General features: G+C 34.0%; 1 protein-coding gene across 1 annotated transcript; it reads left to right on the plus strand.

Moving 5' to 3' along the window:
• Positions 1-225: 225 nt before the first annotated feature.
• On the plus strand, positions 226-9,579 carry LOC139687756 (metalloendopeptidase OMA1, mitochondrial-like). Its single transcript, XM_071585032.1, has 7 exons — positions 226-922; positions 1,473-1,612; positions 4,206-4,382; positions 5,862-5,969; positions 6,643-6,843; positions 8,692-8,859; positions 9,397-9,579. The coding sequence occupies exons 1-7, from the start codon at positions 547-549 to the stop codon at positions 9,424-9,426; spliced, it is 1,200 nt and encodes a 399-aa protein (XP_071441133.1). The 5' UTR covers positions 226-546; the 3' UTR covers positions 9,427-9,579.
• Positions 9,580-10,696: the final 1,117 nt, after the last annotated feature.

The raw sequence follows: 10,696 nt of genomic DNA on the forward strand, positions 1-10,696 counted from the left end.
GACTTCGTATTCCAACCGAGTCACTTGGACTCATCGGAACTGCAAAGACTCGTTTCTTTTGATTCATCGCAGCAGACGATGAATCACATTTGTTTCACTCACTGACAGGAAACTTTGCGAGATCTTCGAGTCTTTTCGGAGTCGGAGACTGTTCTTTTGAGTCGGCAACAACAGTCCCTAGCATATCCAACCGCCAAAAGTTCACTAAATACTCGTTGACCTCATTCCTAATGACGCGAGTCATTACACTCACTTGAATGACTCGTTCAATTAAACGATTCGTGACTGATCGTCGCAACGCCAACCTATTCAGAAAAACAGTGAAGTAATTTAAAGCGTGAAGTAGGCAGCTAAACATCGAGGGCTCTAAGGGCATTTTGAGAGTGTATTAATAGCTGAGAGTTTTATTACTTCGCTTTAAGAGTTAAAACACATGCCACATGAATACCCGAAAACGCAACGAAAGAGTCTCGTAGTTTCTGTTTGCAATCTGTGGCCCATATCGTGAATTATTGAAATTGAAATCATTTTCCAGTTGTTTTCAAAATGCTATGCTCCAGTCGGTGCTTATTGATAAAATTGAATGGCACAATAAAAAACGCTGTAAATTGGAATAACTTAAGCAAATGGACAAACAATCACTCGAATGTTTTACGAGGAAGATGTGTTAGTTTAATGAAAAGTGAGGTTGCTAGTCAGGTTCCCAAGAAATTCGAGTACAAGTTATTTTCGATCTGCAAATTTCACACGTCGAGAAATTGCAAAGCTCTTCCACCTGTCTTGGTGTTAATCTTAAGACCAATCGTAAACGTATTGAGTGTGCTACTCGGTCGAGGGCTGAGGAAATGGTGGCAGTCCTTGTCCCCTAGTAGGAGGAAACAATTATATGAAAATGTGAAAAGGCATAAATATAAATTAATAGGTAAGATTGCGGTTAATTTTCCATTGAAAAATCCTATCATGTAGGTCAGCTCCCCAGTTGATAATCCATACCGATGTAGTTAATTCCAGGGTTGATATACATGGTTTCAGTGGTACATGTATGCTCGTGCTCACCTTGATCCTTCAATATTTTGTACAGTAATTATATGTAGGAAATCAGTCATTATTATCATGTATTTTCTTAGACCTTCTTGTTGTACCTGCAATTCAATCCTGTTAAAACTGCTGCAGCACAGCCGAATTCACTAATCATATGGCGAATAGCCGTTACTATGAGGTAAAATTTTCAGCTGGGGTGCTTTGAGGAAGTTAATTTTAACATGTACAAAATCCAAAATATGTACAGCATTTTAATAAGTACCGTTTCATGTGGAATGGTTTCATAACTTTGTGAACAAAATACATCACTCATCCATGATGTGCATTTTAAATCCTAATAGTCCAATTTTTTATGAAATCATCTGCTTACTATTTCTTTTTCTAGTTTGTAAAGAGGCATTATTAATTGTTGAAAACTTTGGCACCTACAGGAGGAGCGGCCGTAATTCCTGTTACTTGTTATGCTTATTATGAACTACATTTGGTAGAAACTCCTATTACAAAAAGGAAAAGGTTTATTGTGTTTACCAAGAAAGAATTGCTTCGACTGGCTAACGTTCAACGTGACGTTGTGAGTGGGTAACATGACTTGGCAAATTATTTCTATATAGCTTGCTTGTACCTAATTGAACTTGGCCTACGGAGAGCCAGCCCACGACTCTAATGTCGCTAATATGCCATTCTGCCCAATATATGTTAGTGAATTTCTTCCACCTAAACTCCATTTTCTTAAAAAATATTCAAATACATCTGGCTTGAATCCATAATTAGCAGAAATTGATCTATGGATTCTGATGAAGTGATTTATTCTGACTGTATCACCTCTTCTGAAAATGGTTGTGAAATTTGAGTGTAGCATGACTTTCTAGTCATTTTGTCACCTCTGGAATGGTGGCTTTCAAATATTATATCCTGGTGTGGGGATGTTCAAGCATAGTTTGACTCACTTTTGAGGCATTAAATTCACCAATGTGTTTCTTCTAATTCATTATTGTGATGGGAATGGTGGGAAGTCAGCTCTGGGAACATTATTTGTTAGACAAATTTTACAAAATGGAAAGGAAGACTCATTCAGAAAAATTAACAATATAGCTTTAATTTCACATTTATTAACATATGTAATCAACAAAACAGCAATTGGTTGAATGACTATAAGAATAACAGAAACATTACATTTTGCAAATAATTTGGAGCATTCAGCCAAACAAGGAATTAGTAAAGAAGGAAGTGCTAATTCAACTTTGTGTCATCTGGCTGAATGATCTGCAGTTGCTATTACAATGACAGTACAGATGTTTGTAATCAGTTTTTGGAGTGTGAGGTCATATTTATCAAGTTTACCCCATTGTAAAACATGAAAGGTATATATTAAATTTGGTCCAAAATTAGGTGAATGATAATGGAATAGTGATAGGTGTACTGCTATTTGCTGTTCAGCAACTTTGCTGAATATGTATAGTATGGATCCGAGATGAATTTAAAGAACAGCATTATGTCTTTCTGATGTCCCATGCAAGCCAGCATTACAGATGCATTCCTAATTGCCACTGATGGCATCAATCCTGAAGATGTCTTTGTTGTAGAGCTCTAGTGTTTTATGCCAGACCATAATCAAAATTTTCAATTCTCCTTGAACCATACCGTGTTTTGTTCTGCATTGTTGTTAGTCCCTTAATGAACTGCTCTAGGTTTGTTTTCCTAAAACGCTTTTAACCAATGCTCCTTTCTCCTTTGGTCAATGATAGATACAGTTCATTCATCAAATAACACTTTTCTTTCTTCTCTTTATCAAACTAAAAAAAATAATAGTTTTATTTTAGTATATTTTTAATTTGATTTCTGCAGTATATTTTTGTGTTTGTGATCAACATTTCTCAAGCAGAAGTGACCATCTCAGCTGAAAATACTCCTGACCCTTTTAGGGTTTCCCCTCCATTTTCTACATTATTCTCTCAAAGTGGAAATTTTTGGGGAAAAGAAGGCAAAATTTTCTTCATTTCCACTGTTGAAAATCGATTATTTTCCCCTTTTTTAAAGCAGCATTATGAAATTAGATGAGTAGGGTGTATAAGACAGAATTTTTTTATCCTTTTCGTCATAAGAAAACATATTTTTTAATCAAAAAGAGAATGTTGGAGAGGACTAAAAATTCATAAATGGTTATTAAAAAATTAATTCGTGTTTTATAAGAGGCTGCAGTAACTGTTCTTGCAAAGAAGAGTACTGCATTTTGGATTATATTCTGTTATCAATCTGAAGGAGATACCAAAGGAAATAAATGAAACCTTCATTGAATGTACTTTGATAAAAATCTCATCAAGGATTTCCAAGGGTGTCATACAAGAAGTAGCCCATGTTCTTAAAAGATCAAATCCTCCATTATCCAGGGTAATAAAATTATAGAAGCGAGAGGAGAATATAAGGTCACCTAACTGTTTGGTGATTCAGTCAACAGATAATTGAAGAAAGGTTTTAAAGCCAAAGTGGAAATAATTACAAGGAATCTATTTACATGCTCTTTCATTCTAAATGATGAGGAAAAGTTTCCTGCACCATGAGCTTAAAAACTACTAAGACTTCAATGATGATAAAAAATTCACCAGCCTAGAATGAGCAGTTATTAAGCTTTCTAATCCCCTTGTGGGTTTGCTGAATTTGGTCAGCGGTAACCAGCGTACTCTGTCAATGGCATCCCTTGACATAATTTTACATCTAATTGAGGTCTACCCTCACCAGTCCAGGTACCATTCCTTGGTTTCTCTCTTTTCCTTTGTACTCCCTCAGGATGTCCGTACAATTTCAGCCTTCTCACTTGCTCTTTGCTTGATAATCATCCCATCTTTGTCATGCCTATCTTGAAAATTTTTTAATTCTCTCTCATCATTCTGTCTTTGTAAATGAAATCAGGTAGAAACTAAAATGCATGATTCTTTCACGTTACTTGAAGTTCAAAATATTTGTAAAAATCCTAAAAATGTTATAAGTTCAGTTATTTTATATGAGAAAATCACTATCCATTTGACTAATGGAATTCACTTTCTTTTAAGTATCAATTTAATTATGTTTTAAATTTTATTGAAAGTATTTAATTTTGAATGAATTGGAAAAATTAGTTCCCCATCCTGAAACCGATTTAATTTGTTGTTCCTTTTGATGTTGAGTAGTTGCTGGAGGAACATAAGAAGCAGCTACTTCCTTCTGATCATTATTTTTATAAAAAAGTTGCCCGTGTAGCTGTACAGCTAATTAACAAGAATGAAGATTTACTTGGTAAGCAAGATGCCCCATGGATGATATTTTTAATAGATGATGATGAACAAAAGAATGCCTTTGTTCTTCCAGTAAGTACAAGTTTTTTCTTCTACTCATTAATCTACCAAAGATAAGTTCTCTTGAAATGAATTGTATTTACAGTAGTTTCAAGTGTGGAAAATGAATGATGATGGTAAATTCATTGAAATGGTGACATTGTGGAGTCAAATCCTGAAATAATTCACTATAATACAATGAATCCAAAACACTAGCTTTGAATTATTTTTTATTAGTCATTACAAGTCTAAGATATATAGATTGCCATTTCACATAATATTTTCTCTTGTGAAGGTTTTCATGGTATATAGTTTGGATAGCTGGATTTCAGGATTTCTCCTCATTGACATATTCTGATGATGACCATTCTCAGGTCAGGCTTAAGTATCGCAGAAGCTTGGCCTCAGCAAGTCTGCAGCATAGTAGGTGGAATGTCACCATACAGACGTGCCAAGGTAGAGAAATCCTGAAATGTAACTGTTCAATGTTCTCTCCATTTGACTGGCTAACTGACATGAGTTCACTTCTATGCTTGCTGTATAACTCACCATGTATTCATAGCAATGTCATTTACTCCTAAGTGATCTTATAAAATACAAATAACATACACACAAGGATGTACAATATGCACACTTAGGCATGAATCGTACATGAGTAAAACACAGTTACCAAAAAAAAATCAGGATCACTGTGGCATTTGACTGAAATTAGCAAAGGGTCATTGCAACAATTTCATTGTATAAATCCTATGCCTTGACCGGGATTCGGACCCAGATCCCTCAATGTCCAGTATTTTTACACTCTGAAATTGTTGCATTGTAATGCATATCAACAGATGACTCTGTCAAAAGTTACAGCTGTGGAATATCCCGCAGTTTCTTGGAATTATCATAATAATTTCAAGTCAGCAACATTTTTTCTGAAAATTATCAATATTGCTCTGTTGTTACTATGCTGTATTTGTAAAACCATATTTCATCTCTGATGATAAAAAGTATAATTATTACTTTCTGAAACTTAGTTCAAAAATGTTACTCGCTAAAAACAGTGCCTCTGATTATGAATACTCTGAATTTCTATTTTTTTTATGATGTATCCCATATTGCTGTTGTAAACCTATCCTTGGGCAAATAAAATTATTATTATTGTTTACAATATGGCTATTAACTAGAGAAAACCACACTAAGGTGTTGTATACTGTATAGTAAATATTAAAGAGTATACCGCCAGTCATTCATCATTAATATTGCATTCATAATATTCTTTGGAGAGCAGCAAGATTTCTCCTGTGTTTTGACTCACTGCATATACTGAAATTCAAACAATTTAATTTAGCATTTCCTTTAGAATTAATGCTTAATTAATCATTTTGTATAGTGATAAAATAATGATTTGTCTTCTTAACTTTGGCTTATCAGCATTAGTTACCATTATTATTTTTGAATTTTTGAATGAAAAATAATTTCATATGCCTAATTGTAAATGTTTTTTTTTTTTGCTTCATGGGACAGAATAAGTGCATATTTGTTTGCACTGGAATGCTAAATGTCTGCAGCAATGATGATCAACTGGCTGTTATTTTGGCCCATGAGATTGCACATGTTGCTCTTTCACATATGGTAAGCATGGATTGAATGAGCCGATATTTCAGCTGCATTTCTCTTAGATTTTTCTTTAGCAGTGTTTATGTTGAAAGGAAAATGTAGTCAATCAATATTTCTTTTGAAACATTTTCCAATATTAATCTTTTTAAACCTTTTATAGGTACTTTAATAATTAATGGTAAGATTCTTATTTTTTATATTCAGAACTGATTGAAAAGCAAATTATTTGTTGAAAAATCGTGCCTTATTTACCCTCCACTTTCCCTCTGTGTCCATTTTGATATTTGACTTGGTAAATAGTACCTTTGCTAGCAAATTGAATTTATCATTTTCGGTTAAAATCCTACTGTGAGTTTTGTGGTTAGATAATGAGTGGGCTTTATATGGTTGACTGTAATGCTGTGTTATGACCTTTGTAATGAGAAAATCTTTAACAATTGACTTGTAATTACTGTATGCAGCCATTGAAATTAGAATCACATCAAGTGTGCAAAAAAACCAGAGTGCTCGCCTGAGCAGTATATTTGTTATGCAATAAAAATATTTGTGGGAATTTATTCTTATTTTAAAGATAGAATTGCATTTTTATCATGTTGGTAATTTATTTGTGGGAATGTTATAAATAAATGTGTATTGACCTTCACTGTCTAATTTTATGCTTTATATTTGATTATCTTTTTATATTCAGGAAGAAAATTTGAGTAAAACGCATTTGATACAAATGATGTTGTTCATACCATTTCTTTTGATATGGACTGTTCTACCCAATGAAAGTGCCTTGTTTTCCCATTGGGTAACCAACAAAGTAGCTGATTTGATGATTCATCTGCCATTCAGCCGTGGAATTGAAACTGAGGCAGATGAAGTAGGTTTAATGATGGCTGCAAAGGTGGGTTTGGCTCTTTTTAATTTACCAACATTCGTTCAATGCCTTTCACTGTCTTCACTAATACTTTTGTCACTGGGGGTAGGCAACCTCAATCTTCTTAAACTGGTCATCAGGTTCTAAAGTGTTGTTGGGTCGCATTCTCCTGTAAACATTTTTTTTTAAAATGGCAGTAAAAGCAGTTTCTTTTGCTTGTGGCTGCTGTTTATATGGATTTTCTCAAAATTTTTTCATCGTGTAGAGCAGATTTAGTGGTCTCAAGTTGTTTGTATTGTAATGGTGTCTTGATAATTGAATTAGAGGTTATTTTTGCAAATTCCTACGTAGTCTGATTCCGTAAAGTGTTCCCCACCAATCAACTGCATATTTCAGTTATGACCTTCCAGATGAGCCTTTGTTTACTCACATGTGTTTTTAATGAGTCAAAGATCACTTAAAAAGACCTAAGAGGCTTAATGGCAATAAATGAGGCTTTCAAAAATGGTTCAAAATCTGTATCATTTCCAAATGGGAAGTGTGAGCATTGCTTTAGTCCAACTGTCCTATTGTTCCATGCCCCATTCCTTACATGCAATTTCTGTTCACTTGATGAATCTGTCTCATGTGGTGCCACCTGGAATTGATAAAAACCCTGCCCTCCTGCCTAACTTTCCCTGGTGAAGATGAACTTTACAATTCGTGTTCAAACTCAAGGAAAGCTAATGGCTCTCTGCAACAAACAGCAGGCAACAGGTACACACAACAGGTCTGCACAAACAGCAACAGGCAAAAATCCTCCAATGTTGTTAATGACATTGAATGCCAACTTAAGCAGCTACTTCTTCTCCTTCTTGAATGCATTGAGTCATGATCCTGATTCAACTAAAGAGCAAGTTGAATAAAATCTTTTGAAAGCGGTTGATGATGTTGAAATTTTTGCCCTAAATTTTAAGGGAAATTGTCTTTTTCAAAATAAAGGTTTCCTCAAATGTTTTCATCTTATTGATTAACCCAAAATTGTAGCCTAAAAAACCATAATAAAAAGTATGAGTTTCCAATAAAAAAAACCAGAATTACTGCTGACAGTAATATTGACACTTGGTATGTTTCTGCTAAGAAAACTCATAATTCTGCTGTTATGCACTGAAAACTCATAATTCCCCTATGGTGCTGCTGTGAATTCTCCCTGTACTTCATTTAAAATATGGAATTCTGAAGCCCAAAAAGGTATGACTAAGCGTAGATAACTAAAGCAAATCTGGAAGTTTTCCTGCAGGAACTGAGCATAGATAGTCTATTACTAAATGCAAATGGCCTTACTTATTATGAATTATGCATCTTTCCAACCAATCACATATATCTAAGTTTGAGCAAAAAGTGATTGAGTAGCATTCTTTTGTAGAGAAATATTGATGCCTCTGTTCTTGACTATAATGTATGCACTACAAAGGAAATTGAATGCACCATTACAAATTTGAAGTAAATTAATTCCATACAGCCTAATTCTATTGTTATCTATCTTGGAAAATGTATATTATAGCCTGGATGAACTTCTTTTCTGACCAGCTGTAGGCCCTACAAGTCTTTGGGCATGGTTTATGTGTTATGTATATCTATATATTTGTCTTAATGTCATGCCTTGTACCAATTAATGAGTTTCATCCATTTATTTTGACATACCAAACAAAGATAATTAAATTGATATGTAATGTTTAAAAACGTTTTTTGATTACAAAAATATTATCATTCTTCCTACTTCATGGTTCATTGAAGAATCACACTGCTTCGACCTGTCGAGCATGTACATATATTAGGTTGTAGTCCTCTGCATAATAAAAACCCATTCTAATCATCATTTTATTTTTGTTTAAGGCATGCTATGATGTAAGGGAATCAAGTGCATTGTGGGGAAAGATGGATAAACTTTCTTCTGATGATAATTCTATAGAATGGCTCTCCACTCATCCCAGCTATAGTAGCCGAAAAAATGTAATGGACTGTCTCATTCCAAGAGCTCTTCAAGTTAGAGAAAATTGCCTGGTGAGTTATAATTTTATTTTCTTTTCTTGAAAAGTACAGGACATACTAATTATCCATAAGGATGAGTACAGGCCATTTTAATGTTAATCTCTTTTGTTCTTAACTCAAGTGTTTAGTATCAATAATATGTCATTCAGTGGTTAGCATTAGTATTGAATATTTAAGAATGAGAGAGTGCACAGTCAGTATTCATGTATTTAAATAACCCAAAGCTTGTCTGAAATACCGTGTTTTGGCCATTTGAAAACCCTACATTTTGTGTTTGTCTTAATACTTTAGGTATTGTATGATGTACTAATCAATGCCATAAATGCTGGAATTCATTCATTTCAATTATATTAGTAGTTTCCAGCCAGATTAATTGCATTTATTTATACTTTACCACAGCTCACATTTAAGTTTTAATTTTACGGTTCCTCTGAGTTGTGGAGAAAGGAACTTCACAGGTTATAAGATAAGATTACTATAATTTTTTCAGGGTGTGCACTTTGAGTCAGAACTTATGCATAGTTATTGAGGCTAATGATTTTGTTTCAGTGTCCTCCACTGTTTGGTGCTAGAATATGAAGATGAAATCAAAGTCAAGATGTAAAATGCCATTCTTAGTATATATGATGTGCTTTGAGAAAACAAGAACTGGAGTTCTTTGTTGGTATGCTTTTCATTGCAGAGGTTAAAATTATTGACTTTTTTATGCTGTTAAGAAAACGTGTCAACCCACTGTTCATAATTTCAATAAAAAAAACCTTCAAAATGTGAATAATAATTTCATTTCACCTAATTTTATTTTTGAATGAAGTGGCATTATTTTTCTCAGCAAGTTCATATTAAAGCAAGCATATATATACAGCTTGTCAATTTTCATAGAGAAAGGGTAATAGACTTTCGTAAACAAAGTCTGACTGAGACATGGGTGCCCATTCAGGGTGGCAGGTGAAATTTGAAAGCCAAACTGACATCTGTACTCTAAACTTAATTCTGTTCATTAATCTTAGAAGGGCCAAGGATGGACAACTATTAAGAATGACCGTAACCCATCATTTTGACTGTTATAATTTGTTCTGAAACTAATGCTATCTTTGGCTTCTAGCATGGATTTTAGACTTGAGATGTGAATTTGGTGAGAAGATAAGTGTAACTGAGAAGAGGGCAAATGCTTAAGTTTTAAATAGAGTTGGCGAAGAGAGGGAGTTACTTTTAAAAATCATAAAAAGACAGAGAAAGTGGTCGGAGGAAATATTGAAGGGTAGTAGTCTGTTGAAGACCATTATAGAGGGGAGAACTTTGGATAATCAAGGTAGAGGAAGAAACGAGGATAGTAGGTTTTTATAGATAGCATGGAGGGAGGCAGAATTTACTAAGAAATGAAGAAAGAAATAGAGTGGAGCAGGTAAAAAGGAAGATTTCACAATAATTGGAAGTAAATAGTCATTAGGGACCATCTAAAAGTTACCTTTAAATGGGAAGAATACCTTGATTGATTAAAAGAAAGAAATTAGTCCTCTAAATTCTAGGGTGTCTTGTTTTTCACTGCCGTCAACACTGTGAGAACTTGCTGGCTTTGAATGAAAGAGAGGATATTAAAATTAATGTAAACTTAGGTATAAATGTGTATGTTCATATTCAATCTACAGCTTGTAAAAAGTGTCTTGAAGTAAACCAAAGCAAACAACAAGGAAAGCAATGAAAAAAGTAAGTATAAAGGCAGATGTGATCAGAAATGGTATCAAGTATTGGTGATCTTATACGCAATGTGGTAAAGATAAGAACCCTGCCCTCAAGTGACCCTGGAGGAATATTTGTAGCCTTTTATGCATATTCTGTTACGCCAGTCCTT

This window comes from Hetaerina americana, unplaced genomic scaffold, assembly GCF_022747635.1.
Source record: "Hetaerina americana unplaced genomic scaffold, ioHetAmer1.1.p SCAF_2, whole genome shotgun sequence".
In the NCBI taxonomy this organism is placed as follows: domain Eukaryota; kingdom Metazoa; phylum Arthropoda; class Insecta; order Odonata; family Calopterygidae; genus Hetaerina; species Hetaerina americana.